Source organism: Ursus maritimus, unplaced genomic scaffold (genome assembly GCF_017311325.1).
Source record: "Ursus maritimus isolate PB19 unplaced genomic scaffold, ASM1731132v1 scaffold_14, whole genome shotgun sequence".
Classification (NCBI taxonomy): Eukaryota; Metazoa; Chordata; class Mammalia; order Carnivora; family Ursidae; genus Ursus; species Ursus maritimus.
Window position 1 is genome coordinate 2,818,290 of NW_024423786.1, and position 25,914 is coordinate 2,844,203.

Genomic DNA, 25,914 nt, shown 5'->3' on the forward strand with positions numbered 1-25,914 from the left:
CAGGACCTGCCATCATCCCCTCAGCAAACCTGCACCACTCCTGTTCCTGGGGCTTGGATGGAGAGTAGTGGGAGTGGTCTGACCTCAAGTACAGAAGCGAAAAGGCTGTGGGTGGGAATGGATAGAGCAGGTGTTCTTGGTGGGGGGCTCAGAAGGGGGAAGTGGAAAGTGGAGCCCTTAAACATGAGTCTGCAGAAGTAGCAGGCATTCAATAAATACATGCTGATTTATTTATATGGATAAGATGGTTTTCTTGGGGATAAATTCAAGAGGAGGTGTGAGCATTTTATTCATTTTCGATGTCCCTACCCTGACACGGCAGCAGGTTCTGCTGGAACAAGCTAAAATCATCCCCTATTTAAAAAAAGAAAAAAAGGTTACCCCCTGGCCATCCTGGGGCAAGGGTTAAATTAAAAAAAAATTTTTTTTTTCAGTGATTTCTAATTGTTTTTGATACAGAGGCTTGGGAAGGAGTTTCCACTGGATTCAGGATGAAGGTGTGACTTCTGCGTAGTGTTGAGGGGAATAGGGTAGGAGTAGGGCTCATGCAGCCTGGCCCCTTAGCCCACAGACGCCAAGATGATGTCTACTGGCAGCTCCTCTGAACTTCTGGCTGTCACCTGCATTGTTACAGTGTCCAAAAGCAGCAGTCGGGAGCGCACCAAGATGTCATGACCACCCCGGAACACACCTAGAGGGAAGACAGAAGTACAGGTGTGTAAGGAAGAAGTAAGCGGCAGAGGGTAGGTTGAGGGTGGCATTTACAGCAACTGATCAAGGCAGCTGTGGTGTACTGAAATGGGAATGGGCCTGGAAGCAGGGGAGCTGGTCTGAAATCCCTAAGTGAGATCTTGTGCAAGTCATTTTACTTCTCTGAGCAACAGTATTCTCAACTACAAAGTAGAGAAGATAATTACACTAGCCTTTTTTTTTTTTTAAAGCTTTGCCACGTGCAAATGAATTGATGAACATACAAAGCTTCTACCTGGGAACACAGAGGCTCTCACGCATGTTGGCTAAATCTAAGAGCACAGATGTAGGGACAGCCCCTCCATGATAAAACTGCACTGCAGGTGTCTGCAAGACCCAGGGGACTGCTTCAGTGTGGCCAGAAACATCCGCTTGGGGTCTATCAGCTGTAAGAAGGGCACTGAAGCAGAGCTGCCTCCCAACCGTGTTTATAAACACTCAGGGAAAAAAAAAAAACCAAAAAACCCTCCCATCTCCTTTTGTTCAATTTTAGGTGTGACAACTGTATTACCCCTACCGGTTTAAACAAAGCGCTATTATCTTTTAGAGAAACATACAGAGACATTTACATACAAACTGCTATATCTGGAATTTTCTTTAAAATAACCTGGGGTGGGGAGTTAGAGTGAGTGGTGGTATAGATGCTGTTAGTTGTTGCAGCTAGAGGATGAGCACGTGAGGGTTCACTGTACTATTCAATTTTTGTGTAAGTTTGGAAATTTCCATGTTGACTTCTTAAAATCCCATTCCTATTAGAAAAGACCAACCAGTAGAAAATTAGATAAAGGATATGGAAATAATTCAGAGAAAAAGAAATACAAATGGCACACATATCTGGGAAGAAGCTTAACATCATTCAATATATAAGAAATGCAAAATAAAAACTACACTAAGATACCATTTTCCACCCAGGCTGGCAAAGATCATTTGATAATGATTTGATAATATACTGTGTATATTACCGATTACTATATTATACTGATAATACACGATGTTGTCCACAGTGTGGAAGGAAAGGTATACAGTTCCTATGGAAGACAACTGGAAATTTTATCAAAATGAGAAATGCACTTTGACTTAATAATGCCTTGGTTAATTTATCCTATAGATAGCCTTAGGGCATACATGCAAAATAAAGTATGTGTATATATACACATGTAGTGATTATTTACTGTAGCCTTGTTTGTAAGAGCAAAAGCCTGGAACAATCTAAATGTTCATCAATACAGGCTGGTTCTATAAAATATGGTACACCCATACAATGAAATACAAGGAAGCTACAGGAAAGTATGAGGATTCACTCTGGGATGATAAAAAAAGTCCCGGAGAAGGACCAGTGTTGATAACTGCACAATAATGCAAATATACTTAACGCCACTGAGCTGTATACTGGGGCTCAAAATGGTACATTTTACATTATGTACATTTTACCACAATTAGAAAAAGAGGAAACTCTATGTATTCTTCAATTTATTTTTAATGTAATCTCCACCCCCACGTGGGGCTCAAACTCACGACCCTGAGATCAAGAGTCCCATGCTCTACCAACTGAGCCAGCCAGGCATAGGAAAGATTTGTCAAGTGAAGACTGAAGTACAAAACAATGTATATACCATTTACACATAAACATTTGAGTTAAAATAGGGAAATGTGTGCATGTTAGAGTTCATCTCCATAAAATCACTGGAAGGCTATACCAGCATTGTTTGTAATAGCAGTGCCGGTCGCCTGTCAGAACGGAACTAGATGACAGGCAGCAAGAGTCGGAGGATATTTCACTGCTGGTCTTTTTTTACTTTGTGAATTTTCAATGCTGTGAATTTGAATTCCTGTGTTCCCAGTGGGAGCCCTCAACCCAGGATGCAGTGGCATCCAGGCTGTGAGCGACACCGGCACTTCCCACCTAGAAATGCTGCTTACCAGCCAGGAGCAACGTGTGGGTGTTCTTGTTATCTGGCACTTTGTCTGACCTCTCACAAGGGTGCATTCCCAGGAATTTCACGATATTGCCCACAGCCTCTGTAGGGAGAAATCCCAGCATCATTAAGCCACATCTCCTTTCCCCTTTGTGTCACCACCACGCCCCCATTCCCTAAGCCTGCTCTAAGGGGCTTTTTTGGCTTATTTATTTTGTAATCTCTACACCCAACGTGGGGCTCAAACTCTTGACCCCAAGATCAAGAGTTGCAGGCTCTTCCACTGAGCCAGCCGGGCGCTCCTCTAGCGAGCTTTTCATGAAGTGGCATCTGAAGTATGTGCTCTTGACAGGGCCCTGGATCTCTGGAGGGCAAAGGCCGGCAGGGGTGAAAGGAGAGGACACATTTCAATAGCAGACAAGGATTTTTACCTTCAAGTGTCTTGATGGTAGACAAGGTGAATGTTTCCTCCTTCTCAAACTCATCCCCTACCTCATCCCAGGCTGCTTCGAAGTTCAGCTTCATGACCTTTTGTATGTGATCAGCAACGGTGACTTCCAGATCTTCCAGCTGGGGAGATGGGGGTGGAAGTTAGGCAAACACCTCCAGGGGAATGAGTTCCTGCTTCGCACACCTCTGCTCTGAACTCACTGCTCATCCCTTTCTGCAACGCATTCAGCAGGTGCTAGCTAGGCTCTGAACACTGTGCTCGGCTCTGGGGACATACAGTAACCTGGATATCTGTCCTTCAAGTGCATACAGCTAAGTGGTGTCCTTTCAATAGAAATGCCCTGACCCAAGTACTCACCTGAGGATGTCAGCTGCAAGATCACATCCCTTCTGAAGCCTGCCTAGACTCCGTGCCTCAAGGATCCAGAAGGTCTGCCTCCTATGGCTCTATCACTCCTGACTCAGCAGATCCCACCCTCTGCCTCAGTTGTATTCTCTGAGCCTGGACATATTCTAGACCCCCACCTCCATCTGTGTCCTCCCTGAACCTGACACACAGTAATACCCCCCACCTTGGACTGAGAGCACATAAAGGTTCCCCATTCATTCACCCACCAGATCTTCACTGAGCCCCTACTCTTGGGGATGTTTAAGGTGTGCCTAAGTAGGACTCAGCTCCCACAGCAGAAGCAATGCCTCAGGGTCAGTTCTCCCAAGGAGCTCACTTGGTCCTAGGGCAATTCCTTTTTTTTTTTTTTTTAAAGATTTTATTTATTTATTTGGGAGAGAGAGAGAGTTCACAAGCTGGGGGAGAGGCAGAGAGAGAGGGAGAAGCAAACTCCTCGCTGAGCAGGGAGCCCCATGTGAAGCTCGATCCTAGGACCCGGGGATCATGACCCGAAACGAAGGCAGACACTTAACTGACTGAGCCACCCAGGTGCCCACTAGGGCAATTCCTGATCTTAGGGTCACTGCTGGCTTAGGGAGGTCCCCTCAACAATGGCTCCACTGTGACAATGGTGAATATCAGTTGTATTCCACAGTAACTGTCCCTCTAGTCACGAGGAGCTTGAACAATCTGCATCCCCAGGCTGAGTATAATCGTCTGCCCTCAGATGGCACTGAGCCACTGCCCCTCGGTCAAACCCCAGAGCGATCCTGTACTCAGCTCCTTCCAAGCTCAGAAAAGTGGAATTAGAAGTCCTTTGAGTGCGTGCAAGGACCACTCAACACATGCAAACCGATCCAACTTCTCTAGAAAGCAATCTGACAACAGGAATCAGTCTTAATGTCATGCTTATCCTTCGATTCAGTTTTTCTACTTCCAGGAATCTATCCTAAGGAAATAATCTGAAATGCAGACAAAAATTTGTACCCGAAGGGATACTTAATGCAGCCTTCACAGTGAAATTTGGAAGCCCAAATGCCCAACATTGAGGGGATAAAGGTCAAGTGAGTTATCTCTATATGCCAGAGTATTTTAAAGTCCTTAAAAACTTTGTTTATGAAGTATTTATAATCACGCAGGAAAATACACTATGGTTTTAAGTGGAAACAGCAAGATATATAATGTCCAGAATGACCTCAATTATATAACTCCTCCCCACCCCCCCACATAACTCCCAAGGATTATGAGTAATGTTTTCCTGTTTGTTCATACTTGGTTTTTGTATTTCCCAAGTTTTCTTTTTTAAAGCATATATTCTTGTTAAGTTTAAAAAAAACTTTCTTTCGGGGGCGCCTGGGTGGCACAGCGGTTGGGCGTCTGCCTTCGGCTCAGGGCGTGATCCTGGCGTTACGGGATCGAGCCCCACATCAGGCTCCTACGCTATGAGCCTGCTTCTTCCTCTCCTACTCCCCCTGCTTGTGCTCCCTCTCTCGCTGGCTGTCTCTATCTCTGTCGAATAAATAAATAAAATCTTTAAAAAAAAAAAAATAAAAATAAAAAAATAAAAAAATAAAAAAAAATAAAAATAAAAAAAACTTTCTTTCAAAGACCCAAAAACAGCAAAAAGCAGCTTCAAGTCTAGTTGTTAGCTTCTGAAGGGGGTTGCTCTGCAGCCTCAGGCACAAAATTGAGCCTCCTGACACTAGCTTCTTACCACATATTCATCTTCGTAGCCTTCGTCATCGGTCTCCCCAGTGGTGGGGTCACAGTCCTTGACAGTGAACTTCATCATGCAGCTGAATGTGCAGGCCACTGCAGGGAAGAGAGCCTGCGTGGTCAGGATGTCCCTAGCCACTGCAGGGGATGAGCTCCTCCACAGGGCAGGTGGCCACGGTCTGCTCCGCAGGCCTCTGTTATATTATCAGTAGCAGCAATCCCACAAGTAGCCACCCAACCCCACAGATCTGAACAGAAGATACCACCTTGTGGAAGGGCAAAAGAGTCAAGACATGGGTCTGAGGAGCCCCCTCAGAGTGAAGAAGAACCAGGAAGAGCAGAGGTGCTACAGGATGGCTAAGCCTGTACCACAGTCAAATGTCCACTGTCCACAGCCTGGAAAAAGACGCTGGTGGATCCCTTGGAAGGAGTGGAGTTGGGGTGTTTTCAGTCTTTGTGCCTGTCTTTGTACTCTCATGGTGAATTGAAAGAGCCTCTGGTTGAGAACCAGAGAGACCTGGGTTCTGCCTCTTACCAGCCACATGAACTTAGGTGACTCATTTACCCTAAGTCTCAGTTTTCTCATCTAGGAATAGAAAGAGCAGTGCTCATCCCCCTAGGTCTTCTATGAGGGTGAAATGGGACGACGTATGACAAGTTTCCAGGACTCAGCCTTTCTTCTTCTTCTCAAGACTGAAATCAAGGAGTTGAAGCTCTCATAGGAGACAAACGGCTGGTACACAACCAGCCCACCCCATCTGGATCCCAAGGGCTCCCACAAGGCCAGGGTTGTTCCTGGAGAGGGACTCACCGGCTGTAGGGTCTTCCTTGGGCAATGCCACCAATGTGTAGCAGGTCCCAGGCTGGTTGTAGGGTAGGCTTCGGGCAGGCACGTAACACAGCACCTCGTAGGCTTCAGTGGGCTCCATCTGCACTGTGACATTCTCCAAGGTCTGGTCGTTCAGTGTGTTTGTGCAGTCAAACTGGACGAGGGAGGAGAGGGGTTGCTTAGACGCTACTCTAGGTCCAAGCCCTACTGTAGAGGAAGAGCCCGGAGGTCCTAACTCACCCCATGACTCCTCTCCCAGTACCCTTACACAGGCTCCCTGTTGCCATGCTGACACACAGGAGCCAGAGAAGTCCTGGGTCAAGGCTGCAAGATACAGGGGCGCCTGGGTGGCTCAGTCATTAGGTGTCTGCCTTCGGCTCAGGTCATGATCCTGAGGTCCCGGGATTGAGCTCCGCAATGGGCTCCCTGCTCAGCGAGAAACCTGCTTCTCCCTCTCCCACTCCCCCTGCTTGGGTTCCCCCTCTCACTCTGTCACATAAATAAATGAAATATTAAAGCAAACAAACAAACAAAAAATGCTGCAAGATACATACCAGCTGGTGACAGAACCTATCATCACGTTGGGCTCCTGACCAACTCGGTGTGGGACCCTACAGGACCCATCACACTTGGGACCACTCCCTAGTCCCAAGCCCCAGCAGGGCCTCAGCCTTCCTTGCTCACCTGGAACACCATGTGGTCAGTGAAGGTGTGTTTGGTGCAGCGGATGACATACTCGGTCTCTGATTCAGTGAGGGCCACAGGCTCAGGCGAGGACTTGAAGAGGGGCCCCAGCCCATGAAACTCTGGCACTGCCGCCAACTGCTCTGAAAGCCACAGGCCACAAATTCACTCAGCCTTTCAGTTCCCAGACCAACCGCGATGGTTTCTAATAAACACCCATGGCCAATTTTCCAGGTCTTTCACCTTACTGAGATGGATGAGTATGTATATACAACAACAAGGTACTCGCTATCTCCCAAATATACCAATGCGTTTTCTCCTCTTGCTAACTTTCCTCAAGTTGTACCACCCACCATGAATATATTCTCTTCCCCTCTGTCTCACAAAAGACCTCGGCCACAGAAAACTGACTGGGAGACCCCAATGGCCTAGGCCTAATACACTTGGAAACTCCTACAGCTTTAGAAGCTCAGCAAAGATTTTTAAAAGGAAAACTCTAAAGATGAGATGAGTGATGTTACAGCCACAGAAACAGGCAAAAGAACAAACTGGTCCTATACATTTGTCAGTTAAGATAAATGGCCAGTAAGGAGAGGTTTCAGATTCAGACTTGCAGAAAACCCTACTTCAAGTGGTCTGTGGGGACCTGGTAAGGCCTATTCCTACACCCCAAAGCCAGGTTCCAGCACTGGGCTGGGTGCTCTGGCCCACAGGCCCCCACCCTGGCCCATCCAGGTGAAGGAGACCTCTGGCAGCATTCTGCACACAATGTCCACCTATGATGGCTATGCCTACTGCCCTCTTCCCTATTCGATGGCAGGGGCTGCGTTTCTCAAACTACGGTCATAGATCACCGGTCTCAGAATTACCTGCGGGCGGGGGATTGTTAAAAACTCAGATTCCCGGCCCATCCTAAATAAGCTCTATCAGAATCTCTGGATTTGGGACTCGGGAATCTACATTTCTAAGAAATTTTCTCAGATGATTCTGATGTACACTGATTTGAAGACCACTGCTCTAAGATTTTTAACTTGTCTTCCCAATTAAACTGAACTCTGTAAGGACAGGAACGTGCCCTGGGGGCAGGGAGCTGATATTTTGTCCTGAACTTAGTAGGTACTCAATTCATGTTTCATGGATAGAGACAGAAAGTACACATCATCATCATTATTATTACTATTATTATTATTATTATTTTTTTGCTTTCTCTTTGTGACTGCTTCAGCCCTCTGCCACCCAAAGGACCGTATCTGACGAATGTGTAGGCAGTAAAAAGCCCAGAAAGAGCCAGCTTAGATACCAGTGGGCACTTCTGGGCCATCATGATCATCAGGCACCATAGTGCTTCTCTATGGGAATTTATTTCACCGGGCACCAGGTTTCTAGACCTGACACTTAACTACCCTGGGGGATTCTGCTAGAAGCTATCAGTTAATGCCTCTGAGTTTCCAATTCTTCACCAATAAAATAGATATAATAATCTCGTTTACAGGACTGTTGTGAAGCTAAATGCAATAAATGTCAGGCTTTGGAAGATCGTTTAAAGATGAAATTGATACCCTTTAAGAGACTTAGGAGGAGTCTTCCTTCAAAGGTGTGGCAGAATGGTGGCCCCAAGATGTGCACAAACTAACTCCTAGGACCTGCAAATACGTTGTATCACATGGTAAAAGCGACTCTGCAGATACGATTAAGCTGGATCTTGAGATGGGGAGATTATCCTGGATTATCTGGTGGGCCCAATGTAATCTTAAGGATCCTTAAAAGGAGGCGGCAGAAGGCTCAGTCAGATTTGAAGAGGCCACACTGCTGGCTGTGAAGGCGGAGGAAGGGGTCACCAGGAGAGGAATAGAGGAGGCCTCTAGAAACTAGAAAAAGCAAAGACACGATTCTCCCCTAGAGCCTCCAGAGGGAGCTCTAATGCAGTGAAACCCATTCTGGACTTCTGCCCTCAGATTGTAAGATAATAAATTGGTGTTGTGCTAAGCCACTTAAGTTTACGGTGATTTGTGGTAACAGCAAAGACAAGGTAATACAGAAGGAAAAGTTTTGTGTTACAGTGATCCCAGTTAGCTCCAGATCCTAGTGTTGCTGAATTTGAAAGATGACAGAAGACAGGATTCTCGAATGGAATGGAATGGAATGGGGGGGAGATTTAATTTAATTCAACAATAATTGGGAACTCACCATGAGAAAGAAAGGCACTGTGCTAAAAGCTATAATGGAGCATATAAAAGGACACGACTAGTTAAGAGAAGACAGAAGAGCTGGAGTAGAAGTGATGAGCACAGAAGATCCTTCAAGAAGGAAGAGGGGCATGTGTTAGTCCTTGAATGCGGGAATTTAGTAGATACTATGGTCTGACAGTTAGACACACAGCCTCTGCCCTTAAAAAGATACAAGATCAGAGGGACAGATAAATACCTAAACAAAATCTTTCCAGACAATGTGGACTGAACGCCTCTGGAACCCAAGAAAAAGTACTAGGGTCTTTGGACCCCAACTGTACTGAATCTGACACTGACACCAGCCTGAGCTCCAGGGACCCGAACCCTCAGAACCAAGGCTGAGTGGCAGCTCTGAGCCAGTTTAATGTGAATCTTAATTCCAGCCCCTCTACTTTCTTGCTGTGCAACCTTACACACATCACTTTCTCTCTCTGAACTTCTAATTCCTCCAATACCAAATGGACCGAATAACTTCCACCTGAGGGTCAAAGGTGCTGTCTAAAGTACTCTCCGGTCAAATGTGCTGTCTAAAGTACTCTCATTCAAGAGTAAGAACTGTCACTGAGGGGCACGTGGGTGGCTCAGCTGGTTAAGCGTCTGCCTTAGGCTCAGGTCATGATCCCAGGGGTCCTGGGATCAAGTCCCACATCAGGCTTCCTGCTCAGCAGGGAGTCTGCTTCTCCCTCTCCCTCTGCCCTTCCCCACTGCTCACTCTCTCTCAAATGAATGAATAAAATCTTAAAACAAAAAACAAAACGAAACAAAAAAAACCAAAAAACTGTGGTTGATCGAGTCTTTACTAATTCCCCTGAGGAGAGCAACTACCCTAAAGCTGAGGAGACCAAGCACAGGTCCTGAGAGCTCCACCAAGCACTGCTACTCACCCTGGAAGATCTCTTGCCGGGTGGCTGCCACTTTCTCAGGCTGCTTGGCAGCTGTGATGGGGGTGCTTTCTGCAGGAGCAAACATACCTGGTGACCAACAATGCCAGTAATGGGGCAGTGTGGTACTGACCACAGAGCTGTTACTTAGGGATTATTACTTCCAACCCCTCTGAGAGTGTAAGCATGCAAGAGTACAGAACATGTGAGAAACAGAGTGTGAATGTGTCTCCATTTCCTGGAGCCAGATACAGAAAGGATTATTCCATCCTCTTGGTATAAGCCCCCCATTGTGGCTAGGTTTAGTGGCTTCACGGCCCATGCAGACCTTCCAACAGAGGCCTGGATCTGAAGGCCTCCAAAACCACAGGTATTACTTACCTGTTCTCTGCTCTGCCATTGGCGTGGTGGCCAGGGGCACAGACTTGAGGTCAAAAGGTTTTTCTGATGGTTCTAGAGTGTACTGTTGCAGAGCTCTCTCCAGACCAGGGATGGAAACGGTCAGACCTAGAAGCCAGTGGGAGAGAGATACTGCCTGAACACATGACAGAACGAGCACCCGGAATCCCCCACAAAAGACTGAGGCCCTGGGGTCTAGGTTGTATGACCCTAGACCACTGAGAAAACCACTTAACCCTCTGGGGCTCCACTCTCTCATCTACATCCTCCTTCACAGGGCTGGTATGGGGTTAAATGTATATAAGAAAGTGATTTATAGAGAGCAGAGTACTATGCAAAGAGAGGCTTTTATTAATGACTAGTGTTTCAATTCACTGAGCTGTTTCTACCCACATTGGTGTGAACCGCAAGATTCTAGGTCTCCTGAGGTTACAGTGATGCCATGAAGTTGCCATGAAAGTCAAGCTGAAAATGTCTTGCCTCAGACTTCCTCTACCCAGGGAGGGTGCGCCTGCTCTGGAGTGGTGAGAAGGGCCACAGCCCTGGCGGGACCAAGTCAAAGACACCCAGGGAGACTCACCATTTAGGATATAGCCTGCATTGAGGGCCTTCTGCTTCTGCTCCAGGACATTGAGATAGAATGTGGCTCGGTCCCTTACTTCATTGTCATCATCCATCACACACCTGCAGCCAGAACACACAGTACTCCTGACGGGGGCCCCCAGGGATGGCAGGAGGGATGCTGCAGGGCTTCAGCAGAAGGTAGTCAAAGGAAGCAAGTCTCTTAAAGCGCAGTCCCCAGATGTGCGATCCAGGCATCAAATGCACAGAAGAGCCTGTAATAGTCTACCTAGGGGTGGCCATATTCACAGTCCCCGGGCGCTCTCCCTAAAGTCCACCCAGTGAAGGAGGCAATTTCCTATATCCAGTGGCATATGTCAAAAATAATTTAGTATGACCCCAAAATTCCCCTCCTGGACGTATCCTCATGAGAACTGACGACATAGGCCCACAAAAACTTGTACATGAATGTCCACAACAGCATTACTTGCAAGAGCCAAAAAGTAGAAACAACCCAAATGTCTGTCAATTGGTGAATAGCTAAAATGTGGTCTACCCGTACAATGAATTCTTTGGCTATAAAAAGGAATGAAGTACTGGGACATGTCACAGCCTGGATGAGCCTTGAAAAAACATCATGAGGAAGCCAAACACATGAGAGACCACAGATTATATGATTGCATTTCTATGAAAGGACCCAAACTGGCAAATCCATAGAGACAGAAAGTAGATTAGTGGTTGTCTAGGGCTGGGTGGGGGAGTTTTGGGGGAAGAGAAAGTGACCAGTAATGGATATAGGGTTTTTTTTCTTTCTCTCTCCACCCTCACCAGCTAACCAGCACAAGAGCCAAGTAGGCACAGCTGAAAACAGCCTCATCAAACTTCACACATGGCAAGAAAACCACAGGAACCAAAGGGTCTTAATGATGGGAACACACACCCACACTGCGAAGACTGCCCTAACCCAACAGACATTTACTCTGCCCTGTAAGCACCATGGATATAGGGTTTCTATTAGGGATGATAAAAATTTTTTAAACTGGGGTGCCTGGGTGGCTCAGTCGGTTAAGCAGCTGCCTTTGGCTTGGGTCATGATCTCGGGGTCCTGGGATTGAACCCTGCATGGAACCCTGCTTCTCCTTCTCCTCCCCACTTGTGCTCTGTCTCACTCTCTCTCTAATAAATAAATAAAATCTTTAAAAAAAAATGTTTTAAACTCAGATTATGGTTATGGTTACAACAGCTCTGTGAATATACTAAAAACCACCACATTATACATTTTAATTGATGAACTTTATGGCTTGTGAAATATATGTCAGTAAAGCTGTTTTAAAAGAAAATAACTCAAAAAAAAAAAAAGAACTCAACAATGGTCACGGGATTTTTGCATGATACTGTTTTTCATGCTTTTCTATGCTTTCTATTTTTGTTTTTTTTTTTGCTACAATCCATACTTGTATAACTTCTCTCCCCCAGAGAACACTGTCATCCCTCAGGGACCTCTGGCTTAGACTCACCTCTTCAGCAACACCAAGATACTGGGTAACATCTCTTCATTCTGGGCTCCAAACTTGGCCAGAGCACTCACAGCACCTGTATTTATGAAGCAAACATGATTTACCCAATGTACGTGACAGCTCATAGCTTGGACACTTACAGTGCTTAGAATGGGTCTCTGAGCAGAAGAGCCCCAGAGCCAAGCAGTCCCGAGCATGGAGGCCCAAACCTGCCACTAATGCAATGAGTGGCCCTGGGTGGACCTCCATTGGGCCTCAACTCCCTCATCCATGTCAGGGAAAAGGCAGCCCCATTCTTAGGTTCCAGGAGCCATTTCAGCATTGACTACGAAGAGGCCACAGAAGCCAGCCACATATAGGCTGCTCAGCTTCTGTGTCCAAATGGCCTCAACTCACAGTTATTAGCCTTTGGATTAATATAAATGAGAAAATGAACTATTCTTAATGAATATCAATTGCTGAAACAAGAAAAATCTGTCCAGTGGGGGCATGAGAAGAAAAGAAGATTTAAAATAAAATTAAGAATATGACAGTTACACATTGAGTTGTACACTCATTTAAGAGTGTGGTTTTGGGGCACTTGGGTGGTTCAGTTGGTTAAGCATCCAACTCTTGATTTTGGCTCAGGTCATGATCTCAGGGCTGTGAGATCGAGCCTTGCATAAGGCTCTGCACTGGGTACGGAGCCTGCTTAAGTTTCTCTCTCTCCCTCTGCTCCCCTCCCTTTTTAAAAATTTTTAATAAGATTTTATTTATTTGTCAGAGAAAGAGAGCAAGTGAGTGAGAGAGCACAAGCAGGAAGATGGCAGGCTGAGGGGGAAGCAGGCTCCTTGCTCAGCAGGGAGCCCGATGAGGGACTCAATCCTGGGACCCTGGGATCATGATCTGAGCCGAAGGCAGATGCTTAGCCGACTAAGCCACCCAGGCGTCCCATGCTCCCTCTCTTAAAAAAAAAAGTGAATTTTCCAGTATGTGAATTGTATCTCGATAAAGCTACCATTAAAAAAAAAAGCTAACCAAAACAAGACAAACAAAAAAAACAAGAAAGAAAAGAAAGTTAAACACTAACAAGTAGTGAACATTAAAAACCAAAAGTCAGCAACACAAATCAGACAGCTAAAGAACCATTCAACTGGGTGACACCCGCTCATCTAAGGTCCTTCCCACAATGTTACACACCACCAAGCTTGTGAGGCAAGAACACAAGAGTACCCGTGGGCTGGGCTCAGCTCCCTTTGGCAGGTCATCCGCTCAAGAAGCAGTTAAGAGCCCCCATTCAGCACTGGCTCAGACCCACCTGCCCGGACCTCCTCATGCTCCAAGACCACGCGGTTATATATGAAGCGGATGTACTTGGAGGGGTTGTTGGTCTTGGGCCCCTCCTGGCCTAGAAGATGCAGGATGCGGGTGGCCAGCACGGTGAACTCGCAGTCCTCAATGAACTCGCACAGGTGCGACAGCCCGGTCTCCTTGCTCTCCGTGTTCTCCTCAATGATGCTGATGATGCAGTCCACGATGGCCCGCTTGTACTCAAAGCCGCCCTGCAGCCGGGGTGGGGGGGGGTGAGTTCAGCAAGGAGGCTGCTCTGTGAGGCCCAGCACCTAACCAGGACCAGGGACTCTATCTTATTTTTTGTGTAAAACATAAGGCGTGGACTGAATGTTCACTGGTGCCCTTCCAGTTCTAATAGTAGGTAGTTTAACAGAAACATTTTGGGTCTCACTTTCCTTCCCAACTTTGAAGTAAAAGGCAGACTGGTACAGATGCTATGGAAAACAGTACAGGGGTTCCTCAGAAAATTTTAGAAAACAGAATTACCATATGATCTGGCACTTCTGCTTCAGGGTATATACTCGAAAAAACAGAAAGCAGGGTCTCGAAAAGACAGCTGTACACCCACATTCATAGCAGCATTATTCATAATCACCGAAAGGTGGAAGCAACCAGTGTCCATCAATGGACGAATGGATGAATAAAATGTGGTCTTATCCATAACATGGATTATTCAGCCATAAAGGGAAGGAAATTCTCAGATGTCCTACAACACGGGTGAAACTCAATGACATTTATGCCAAGTGAAATAAGCCACTCACAAAAAAACAAATAATGCAGGATTCTACTTAAGTGAAATATGTAGAGTAATCAAATTTATAGAGACAGAAAGAAGGGCGGTTTCTGGGGACTGCAGAGGGAAATAGAAAGTTATTGTTTATTAGGCACAGAGTTTCAGTTTTACAAGATGAAAACGTTATGGAAATGAGCTCTGCAACAATATCAATATATTTAACTCTATTGAACTAGACACTTTACAGGTTAAGATGGTAAATTTTGTCATGTGTATTTTACCACAATGGAAAAAAAAAAACAACAACCCAAAACAGAACAGGGCAGGAGAGAACCAGAAGACCCCAGACCAAATCTGTGCTCTGCGACTTACAGACTCTAATGACAGAGGTGGTGAGATGCCCGTGGGTGCCAGGCATGTAATGTGGCAACAGAAGTGGAGTGGATGGGAGGGGTGAGGCACTGGACGGTGCCCATCGCACCTAAAGAGGGAAATCGCCACTCAACCCGGTGTGGCCAGATCTTCCGAATTTTGTAGGAGAAACTAGAAATCCGTTGCGCCGGTGTTGGTGGCTGTTTTCCTGATTTGCAAATAATGGCCACTAACTTGAAATGTTTAAAACTTTGTACAATGCAAGTAAAAACTTGGTTGCGGGTCAAATCTGGCCCCTGTTCTCAGATTAGTTTGTTTTATGGCTGTGAGTCACTTTCCTTGTCCGAACCTCAGGCACCTTCATAATAAGGACCTCAGTGTACTTACTTCACAGGTCATTGTGAAGAGTAAGTAAGATGCTATTTGTACTTCAGTGAGGCTGTTATGTGAGCAGGCGCACTGTAAACCTTCAAACACTATTTTCAGGATCAGTTTTACAGCCAGCCAAGCAGCATGGGGGGCAGCAAGAAGCTCAGAGTAACTTCAGTGAGGCTTTGCAGGAAGCTGCTCTGACCAGAGAATGACACACCCCTGGGCACGAGCAACAGACCCATTTCTAGAAGACAAGGTCTCAGCATCTGACAGCTGCACTCTAATGAGTGAAGGTCTTACACTTAACTGTTATTTGAAACCATGAATTTTTCTGGGAGGAAAGGAAGTCTGGGAGAAAACCACAGAGTCTGGAGCCAGATACATCTCAGTTCAGATCTTGGCTCAGATACTTACTGGGCAGGTGACCACAGGCAGGTCACTTCACCTCTCTGAGTCTCAGATCCCTGATTTTTAAAGGGAGAAAATGACGTCTGGTGACAAGGCCTGTTATGTGGATTACAAGATTGTGTACGCTGTGTAGTGTCTCTAAAGTCCTGGACCCATTAGCTGAGGGATCCCTAGGTATTAGCACCCGCCTCCCCTCTAATATCTCAGGAGCCCAAAGACACCCCAGGCAAGGGATCCTCACCTGCCTTGGTCCAAGGGCCACTCTGGGCTGGGGCAAAGGGGCACCAGATATCTGGGGACCAAATCTACTCTAAAACCCTTCACTTCTGCTCCTCTGAATTAATTGGTTTTGTTGAGACACCAAGGAAGGCAGTGTAAGTCAATCACTAAAACACATCAGAAACAAAACCATAACCTAATGTCACATTATGAGCATCAATTTCAGAAGGAACCAACCCTGGAGCCCCTGGAATGGCCCAGAAAATTTCTATACTAGACGCCAGTGAAGAACACAGGTTTTCTGACTCTGGCACAAGCATCGCCACAGGGCATCTGCTGTGTCTTTAAAGCTAGGTTGGTGAGTCACTGGTTATTACTTTAATGACTAGGAATTGGTGAATGTTTATACTGCGGTCCGTGAGGAGTATAAATGGCCGCAGGCACCAGGAAATCCACCTGGTTAATGGGTTGATCTGGGTACCCCCCAAGAAGAGGATCTTGGCTCCAAACTGAGCATGGAGCTAGCAGCCAGATCACTCCCTGAATGAGACCTGTCACGCCCCAAATGCCTGCTCTTACCTCTTCCCGCAGCATGGTGAACAGGAAGTTCATGAGCACAGCGTGTTTGCGAGGGTACTTCTGACACAGGGCACTGATGGCCTGGACCACCACCACCTGAGTCAAACAGACATGCGTGAGCAGCAGCCCCTGCTACGAGGGTCAAGTTACTTAGTTCACTAAGTGCCAACGGAGTCTTTTCTTAGGCCCGGCCAGGCCGTGGACCTAGACGGCAAGGAGAGAGGAACTCCATCTCTACCCTCAGGGAGCACATGATCCCCAGCCCATCCAACTAGGGTGGCATGCACACCAGTCCCAACAGCCCCAAATCCAGACTCTGGGTCCCCTAAACTCTGCTTTTCTCAGACCTCAAGCTAAGTCCACAGGCCCCTCTCCATCCCACCTGTCCTGCTTCTCCTCCCACCTCCACCCCCACGATCTCACCCATCAGCTGTTCTCACTCCTCCCTGGGTACTCTGGCCTTGGCCCTCTTCCCTTTGCAAACTATCGCTTAAGCAGTCTGACCCCCTCGTGTGGTTTTACCTACCTCTTCTATGCCACTCACTCCCAAACCTTTGTCTGAGCTCAAGACCAGTGTTTCCAAATGTCCACCAGGCACCTCAAACTCAGTATGTCTGCAATCACCATCATTACCTTCTCGCTCTCCTCACCCAGGACCTAACTGTCCCTCCTTCCCCAAACTGATCAACAGCACCACCATCAGCTCACACCAGAAAATGAGAAATCTCTGACATTTGCTCCCTCCGTCTTCACTCTGTGCCCTGCCAACTGGCCTCACAAAGGAACAATATGGACAAAGACCCCAAGCAGGATGTGCACATCTCCCAAGGCTGAGCCCTGTGAAGGGTGACGTGCCACCCCCTCTCCACCACGTCCTCAAGCCTGACCAGCCCCCAGGTCGATCCTGGCCTGGGCTGGGGAACGTGGGGGAGCAGGCACAGAGTATCTTCCTCACTCTGGGGACGGTGGGTGTTCCAGGCACGCCCAGGTACCTTAAACTCATCCGAGATCTCCGACATGAAGGACGAGATCTGCTTCATCAGGCGGTCGATGCTGCTCTCGCTGCCAGTCTTGAGGAGCGTGGTGATGGCCAGTGTGGCGATGCTGCGGTTTGAGTCCGTCACCAGGTTCTCCAGGTCCAGATTGCAGGCCGTCACTGCGGACGGGTGCTTCATGGCCACCTGTTTGGGAGGACAGAGAGAAAAGAGATAAAAAGGAATTTCAGTTATTCCCCTGGATGGCTCGGGCCTGGTCAGAGGTCCTTTGCATGAGCCCATCTCACTATCTGGTAGCAAGCAACTGTGACCAGCACCACACCTGCTGCAACTCAGGTCAGGGGGCACGACATACCTCCAGCTGGATCAGGCCACCTCCCTGACCCTCTCAAAAGGCCAGTCCCCCATTCTGCCCACCCCTAAACCCTTACCTTATTGAGGGTGCGGACAGCAGCGTAGCGGAGAGCGGCCTTGGGTGAGCTGCAGAAAAGCTGGAGCACTGTGGGGAGACAGATGCCACGTGCCAGGCTGCCCTCGCTGTTCAGCAGCTGGGACAGCCCAGGCCTCCAGGAGAAGGGCAGGACAGGGCACGGAGGGCACGCCAGGGCTAGGACGCTGTTCAGACCCAAACCCTGTGCTCATTTCCCTGCTGGCAGCCTCACCACGACCAAGGAAGAGAGCTCACGAGCAGACAGACTTTAATAGGCTCGTGAGAGCCAGCGGGTGTCGTGAGTGACGGCTGCTGCTTACTGAGCACCTGCCGCGTAGCAGGCATTGTGCGAAGGAGCCGCTGTGCCTCGTCTCATTGACTTCTCCCCACCTCACGAAGCAGCTCTTACTATGATCCCCGTTTAACAGATACAGAGATTGAGGCACGCAGCGGTAAAGCTGCGAACGTTAACTCTAGACTAGCTGTAGTAAATGGCAGAACCAGGATTGAAATCCAGGACTGCCTGCACCTGAAGCCTGAGCCCTTTACCCCTGTGAAGGAGAACTGCACTCCTCTCTCCTGGGCATGAACGGAAACCAGCAGAATTACCTCAGTCCTGGCTTCACCAACTGCCCTGGTTCCTAGCCTACGTGGTGGCACGTCAGGCAGCATATCCCTCCCTGTGCCTTGGCTGTCAGGAAGCCAGGCCTCCAACCCAGGCCATCGGGCTCCAGTGTCTGAGTGACACTGAGTGACCCCTCTGAATTGCTTTCTCCTTTGTCTGAGACAGCTTGGCCCCTGCGGAGCATGTACTGGTTTTCTAAATCTCGGGTTCTTCTGCCAGGCCCTCTTGCCATGGCTGGCCAGCCCGACAGGCAGAAGAGTGGATCTGAACCCCACCTCTGCCTATTACCAGAGCCCCAGGCTCTTTAATGAACAGTACAATGGAACTGAAAGTACCCTATCCCAGAAATAATGCTTGAGAGAGAGCCTGGTACAGTGCCTGGCACCGACACGTACTCACTAGATCCCGAATCCTTTTCTTAACACTACACTGTGGCCGCCGGAGGGCTTTTTCTTTCTTTTCCCCAACCCTCAGCCCTGGGCCTAGCTCCCAGTGGGCATGAACGTGTGGGGCTGGGGCGAAGGATGTCGGTAACCTGACACAGCCGGCGCCAGCTCTTTGGCGCTGCAGCCTGGCAGATTGACGATGGCCGAGGCGGCTTCGTACACCACCATCTCGTGCTTGTTGCGCAAACAGCTCTCAATGAAGTCGAACAGTGGGCTGTCACGGCTACAAAAGAACACGGGTGGCAAGAAGTTGGGGCTGGCCCAGCACTGAACGAGGCATCGGCTGGCCAGGGGAGACAAGAGCCATTACCTGCCGTCCTCCTCCTCCAGCTGCTTGCTGGCCACCCGGATCATCATGCAGTAGGCAAAGGGAGACTTGAGGCCATGCCGGGTGAACTTGCTGATCATCTTATTGACAGCCAGGCGGTCGTTTTTACGCACGTGGTACAGGAGCCCCAGAGCATGGTACTAGAGGACAGGGGACCATGGCAGAGCACAGGCGTGTGAAGCTCAGGTCTCCTGGCTGAGTGGCCCTAGGCAGGCCACTCCATCCCTCTGGGCTTCAGCCTTCTCGTTTCTAAGGTGGGCATCACAGTAGCTACCTCAGAGTGGCTGTGACAATCTCCCCAGATGCTCTGTACGGATCGCCTCTGGCACAATGTTCAATAAACCACGTGAGTGTATCTGTAATCTAGCTCCTGCCCCCGATTTTGGCAAGGGTCCTAACAGGCAGCATGAGGACAGATGTGGAGGGGACAACAGACGCCACAGAGATGAAAGAATGGGACGCGGTGACTTTCAACAAGAAAGATAAAGTGCGAGCCAGGCCCCAAGCATGGACATGTGTGGTAAGGGTGGCGTGCGGCACACTTCCCATGAGACCTTACAGCGTTAAACCTTACAACGCCCCTGAAGGTAGGTATCTGTAGTCCCACTGACTTGTCCAAGGACTCATGGCCGGTGCTGGCAAAGCTAGGTCTGGAGTGCCCAAAGTCAAGGGACTCCCCTTCTGGAGATGTAGGGTGCACAGAGTTACTTCCTATCCCCCTGCTCTGTTTCTTTACCAGAATGGCATTCAAAGGCTAAGTCATGCAACCGTGGGAGTCTCTGACCCTGGGAAGTATTTTGAGGGGCCACAGCTGGCCCTAGAGAGGAGAGGAGAGGAGAGGAGAGGAGAGGAGAGGAGAGGAGAGGTGAGGTCAGCACAAGGGGTGAGAAGAAAGAAAAGAGATAAACACACAGGAAGCACCTACAGGTACCCAATAGATCAGATGGGTTTTTTTGTTGTTGTTGTTTTGTTTTTTGTTTAAAGATTTTATTTATTTATTTATTTATTTATTTATTTATTTATTTGAGAGAGAGGGAGAGGGAGCATGACCGGGGGAAGGGCAGAGGAAGAAGCAGAGTGGGGAGCCTGATGCGAGGCTTGATCACCTGGGATCATAACCTGAGCAGAAGGCAGATATTCGGATGTTCTAGATGCTGTCTCATATTATCCTCACAGCTTTTTGAGGCAGACACTTTCGTTACCATTTTACATACAAGGAAGCTGAGACTCACAAAGGTAAAGGGAAATCCTGGCCTAGGTCACTGAAAAAGAGTTAAGTAGCTGAAAGCCCCACCGAAGTATTTATATGCATCACTAACAAAGGCAGCTTGGCAAAGGCCCTCTGCCTGCCTGGGACACGTTTGCTACCTCCCATACCCCAAAATGCTGGTTATCAAATACTTGGATATTACCAGCTGGTAAGCAGCCTCTAACTTAAACCTTCCCAAGTGTTACCCTGGACTCTTTTCCCAGACGCCCAAGTCTCCCCACAACCCAATGACAAAAGAGTAAAACCTGCTCCTGCTAGGGACCACCAGGATCTCCATGGTGAGTGCCCATTCTGACTGGCTAGTGCCATGTCATCTGCCTAAGAATTGTAAATATCATTGCTCTGCTCACACCTCACCTGGACCATGATGTTATCACTGGATGCCGCCTCCTGGGCCTCATTCACCCAGCGCTTGACCACGTCAAAGCTGCACTTCAGCAGGTGCTATGGGCAACAGAGCACATTAAGACGCGGCAGGCAGGATGCTCTGCCATCATACCTCCTGGCCCCAGCTCACAGGTCAGTCCAGCTCTGGGTCCTCCCTCAGGCACAGCCCAGAGCCTCTCCGTTGTGCTGCTTTTGTGAGACACTGCACAAGGATAGCTCCTACCCTCACTCTCTGCCCTGGTGGCAGATCTCCCACCAGACCCAAATTCCAACAATCTGTCACCCCAAAGGATGGATCAAGAGTTCCCCAGCACGCTTCACTAAGAAAGCAGGTGGGACTCTCAGATCTGGGGATACAGAAACACTTTTTTTCCTACTGAAAAGCAACTCTGATTTTTCCTCAGTTTCCCAATCTGCTGCTCAGCCCCCCAGGGTCCCTAGCTACACACCAGGGAAGACACCAGGGCAGAGCTGGAGACACTGGGCACCTTGTCCACGATGGCCTGTTTCATGTAGCGCTCGATAGCCTGCAGCATGGTGCTCTGTGGGGACAATGAGTGGGGGCAGGAGGGGACCCAATCAATCCTTGGTGACCGTCAGGAGCGCAGGTGATGGGTGGGAAGAGCGAGGGCAAGAAGGAAGCAAACCTGTTTCTGGTGTTCCTGCACCCCACCCGCACCCCCGCATCGCCTGGCTCAGTGCTTTGCCCAGGAGACACAGGACAACCAAATGCATGTGAAGGAGGATCATGACTGAGCCTTGGCAAGAAGCAGGGAAGGAGAATGGCTGCTTGATGGGGGCAGGAGACTCACGTCAGTAATCTGGCAGAGGGCACGCACAGCCGGGCCCCGGTAGTTGTCTTCTTTCCCAGTCATGTCCTTTGTCAGGCTGTGGAAGGGGAAGGCATCGTCCACACACAGGAGATCGGCTGGCCCTTCCCAGGCACATGTCCCCATCCACTCTTCCCCAGCTCTGGTCACCACGCTGCCTGAACTACTATACGAGTCTCCTAACCAGTGCTCTCACTGTATTCTTACTCCTTCCTGGGCACAAGCCACACTGCAAGAGAGAGTTTTATAAAACTCGAAACGACCAGGTCACTCTCTGGCTTGGATTAAAACATTCCCAAGGCTTCCTATTGCCCATTACCATCAAGTATAAACTTCTTAACAGAGAAGTCCCCAAATAGGCCATGATCTCTCCTCTCCAGGTCTTTGTATATGTTATTCCCTCAGCCTGGAGCATTCCTGGCCCCCTCCACCTCTGTCCTGCTATCTATCTATCTAAATTTCTATCTCTTTCCTTTTTTTTTTTTTAAAGATTTTATTTGTTTATTTGAGAGAGAGAGTACAAGTGTGAGAGAAAGCACAGGTCGGGGGGCAGATGGAGAGGGAGAAGGAGACTCTCCACTGAGCAGAGAGCCTGATGTGGGGCTCGATCCCAGACCTGAGCTGAAGGTAGACACTTAACCGACTGAGCCACCCAGGCGCCCTTATCTCTCTCTTCCTTCCTCCCACCCCCCCTCCCTTCCTGTCTTTTTTAATAAGAGTTTTTGGAAGAGATTTGTTCTCAGTGGGTTCTTTCTTTCTTTTGGAAAAGTATGGAACGCTTCACAAATTTGCCAGTCATCCTTGAGCAGGGGCCATGCTAATCTTCTTTGTATTCCAATTTTAGTATATGTTCTGCCAAAGCAAGCACTGTCCTATTTCTTACTCATCCTTCAGGACTTTACTCAGACAGGTCTAGGAGACCTTTCCTAATCCAAATTCAAGTTGTAGATCCTTCTGGTCTGTTCTCACAGTCTACCATACTTCCCATGATAAACTCTATTATATCTTTTTTTTTTTTTAAAGATTTTATTTATTTATTTGACAGAGACAGCCAGCGAGAGAGGGAACCCAAGCAGGGGCAGTGGGAGAGGAAGAAGCAGACTCCTAGCAGAGGAGCCTGATGTGGGGCTTGATCCCAGTACGCTGGGATCAAGCCCTGAGCCAAAGGCAGCACCACTCAGGTGCCCCAAACTCTATTATATCTTAACGCCTGTGTGCCTGGCTATTTCACCATCAATTCTGGGGCTGCAGAGCTCATGTTGGTCTTATTTGGTGATATATTCCCAGAGCTATACACAGGGATGGGTGGACATTCAATAAATATTTTCTGAACGAAACTACAATGGAATGTACGACATCCCCCTCCACCCCCAAAGTGTGGCAAGAATAAGAGAACTGAGCCGTAGTTCTTAAGGACAGGGATTATATTTTAGTCACATCTGTCCCCTGAGTAATTCATTCTAAAGCAGAAACCAGTACTTGGTAAGTGAGCCTGTCTGTATACCCCCTGCACCCTCCATGTCTATTTTTCTTGTGTTCTCTCCTGGTACTCACTAAAGTCTTTGTGAAAGTTCCAGGCTGGTTCAGTTGACTGAGAGGAATCGAGGCAAGGAAAGCTTTGTGCCTACAGTAAGGCCAGAGAATTAAAAGCTAAAGTGTACACTCTAGAGTCTGCCATGTGGTGGGCAGCAATAACTGAAAGATGAGGGAGACAAAAGAGGAAAGGGTGCCTGGCATTATGTCAAACAAAATCTCACTGCCTGATACACATGAGAAAAAACGGCCTCTGTGGCAATGGCATCCATCAAAGGAGCCATCCGTAGACCCAAGACTCACCTGCTGGTAACGATAATAACATCCTCAGCGATAGAAGACATCTCCTTGATGGTCAAGTAGCACATTCGACGGAGTGTGGGCTGGGAAAGAAATAGGAAAAGCACTATCACCCTCGGCTCAGCATGAGGGCCAAGACTAGGAAAACTCCAATCCACATAGAGGTAGACCATACTGACTGAGGGCACTTACATCATTGGACTGAAAGAGTTTGGTCATGGCAAAGAAGGCCTCGGTTGCTTCGGTGGTCCCTAGGTGCTCCCCCTGTTTTAATCAAAAAAGAAATCACAGCCTGGGACAGAGAAGCCAGAAGGCTCTTCCTGCCACATCAGCCCAGGCCAGATCCCCAGACCCTGTAGAGGCTCCATCGAGGGCAACACATCAGAGTTAGACACTGAGGGGACCCAGAGCTGGATGATAACCACACGGGAGCTGTCAAAACCCTAAGGGCTATCTGACTTAGCAACCCTCCCAATAACCCCCAGCACCATTTTCCCCACCCCCAAGCTCCATCCTCTTACCTGGTTTATGAGGTAAAGGATCTTGGTGAGGATGTGGGCACATTTTCGAGGGTTGATGGGAGTTTCATTAAATACACGGGCCTAAAAAGAAGCAACCAAGAACACTGCCTTCTTGCCTAGTTTATTTCCCTCCCACTGACTGCCCTCAAGCACATTCAAGGTCTGAGAAGTCCCAGGGTAAATAAATACATTTTCCTGAATAAGCTTATTTTCACAAGGGAACAGTTTTTAGTTTGCTTTTTCCTTAATTCATCTATTAACAACTCCTCAAATCTTCCCTAAATATCAGTTAGGGATGTACTGACTTACTAACAGATGCTTAGTGAACACTTGTTACCTAGAAACAGAGACAGAGAACAACAACAACAGATGCAAGCATAATGAAGTCTCTCCAGGAACGAAGTTTTCCTGTCTTTCCATGAACAGGTTTTCTCCCTTACTGTTCTTTAAACCACCGCTTTGAATGTGTTAGTATTTTGCACACATTGATTGTGAACACTTAGGATGAAAGATGGCAAATGACACTTGCCTCCTGGAGTACTGCACTCTTCTCAAGATGCTGGAATGGGTTGGAGCCTCCACCTAGAGAACAGAGAAGACTGAGTCTAGGTTGTAAGCCTAAACTGCAAACCTTCCAGACACAGAGAAGGAAAAGATATCACTACTGTCTACCTAGTCGAGTTCAAATTACTCCAGAATGGCAATCAAAGCTCTACAACCTGCATATAGATCCTACCACTCTCCTGCAGGGAGCTCCCTCTACCCCAAACCACTTTGTCACCCAGCAGCCCTAGCACAGTCCTTCTGTGCCTCTCATAGCGTCTTGCCTTGCATTCATTTATGCAACTTGTACTTAACTGAGTCCCTACAATGTGTGGGGACCACCATCTCCTAGTGACTAGGATTTCTTCACAGCAAATGTCACATGTGTAATTAAATACATATGTCATTATCCGGCTGGTGTCTATCTTCTCCACTGTGCCTGTGACGTATTATTTCCAGCTCAGGCACTGAGTGTCTCATTGATTCTACTGCAGTCTCAGAGCGCAATGCAGTGCCTGGCATACCATAAACGCTCAAAAAATGTTTGCTTTATAAAGGAAAGGAAGAGGGTTCTCAGTCACAGAACACCGGCTCCACAGATTACGCCCATCTGGCCAGCAGCAGCGCAGCCTCGGCGAATCCCAAGATGTCTCACGGATAAAGTCACAATGATGCATCTGGCCGGGCCCCTCCCCCTGACAGCTGGGGAAACTGAGACCCACAGAGGCGCATGACCCGCCCAAGGTCACTCCGCGAATCGTGGTCCGAGCTCACGAGATGGGGTAGTGGAGCATGCTCGGGCTCTCCGAGGCCTGCCACTAACCAGCTGCGGACCTTGGCACAACCCCTGTCCCTCACTGGGTCTCGGCTTCAGGTCTAGGCAGAGGCCCGGAAGGAGGGCTCCGAGGAGGGTGTGCAGAGAGCCTGCGCTAGGGTCCAACCTTCTCCAAGCCTACGCCCCCTCACCCGATTCCTCGTCTTTCTTGTCGAATTTCTTCAGCATGGTGGTGCCAGCGGGGCGCAACTCAGCAGCCCTGCGATAGACCCGTGCGGTAAGCAGCGGCGATCCGGCGGCGGTTCCGCACAGGCAACTTCCGGCCGGCCACGTCGCCCTGCGCTCTGCGCAAGCGCAATCTGCGCTCTGCGCAAGCGCACAACCCGGCGCTGCTCCCGGCTTTAACCCTCTCCCTGCAGGGGAGGGACCGGGCGCAGGTCCCGGGGTTCACGGGGAAGGGTGGAGGCCTTAGACTCGGGGCTGATGTGCATCCCAGCTCTGCGCCTTACGTCCTCCTTCTGTGCAATGGGAACAGTGGTTCCTCTCTTACTGCATTGTGGCGTTAGTTTAAACGGGCTTTCGAAGGTGAGGCCCCTA

At 48.4% G+C, this 25,914-nt stretch overlaps 1 protein-coding gene and 1 non-coding gene across 2 annotated transcripts; both read right to left on the reverse strand.

The window, feature by feature from the left end:
• Nucleotides 1–207: 207 nt before the first annotated feature.
• On the reverse strand, nucleotides 208–25,655 carry COPG1 (COPI coat complex subunit gamma 1). Its single transcript, XM_008697818.2, has 24 exons — nucleotides 25,509–25,655; nucleotides 24,529–24,581; nucleotides 24,000–24,080; nucleotides 23,671–23,742; nucleotides 23,482–23,561; nucleotides 21,628–21,703; nucleotides 21,265–21,357; nucleotides 20,786–20,872; nucleotides 19,141–19,298; nucleotides 18,920–19,053; nucleotides 17,761–17,828; nucleotides 17,327–17,515; nucleotides 16,335–16,430; nucleotides 13,617–13,860; nucleotides 12,320–12,395; nucleotides 10,822–10,925; nucleotides 10,224–10,349; nucleotides 9,846–9,914; nucleotides 6,734–6,876; nucleotides 6,032–6,203; nucleotides 5,219–5,316; nucleotides 3,098–3,236; nucleotides 2,671–2,769; nucleotides 208–691 (listed from the first exon to the last, which is right to left on the reverse strand). The coding sequence occupies exons 1-24, from the start codon at nucleotides 25,543–25,545 to the stop codon at nucleotides 561–563; spliced, it is 2,625 nt and encodes an 874-aa protein (XP_008696040.1). The 5' UTR covers nucleotides 25,546–25,655; the 3' UTR covers nucleotides 208–560.
• On the reverse strand, nucleotides 22,410–22,513 carry LOC121102656. Its single transcript, XR_005834774.1, has one exon. It is a non-coding gene; the product is annotated as a U6 spliceosomal RNA (small nuclear RNA).
• Nucleotides 25,656–25,914: the final 259 nt, after the last annotated feature.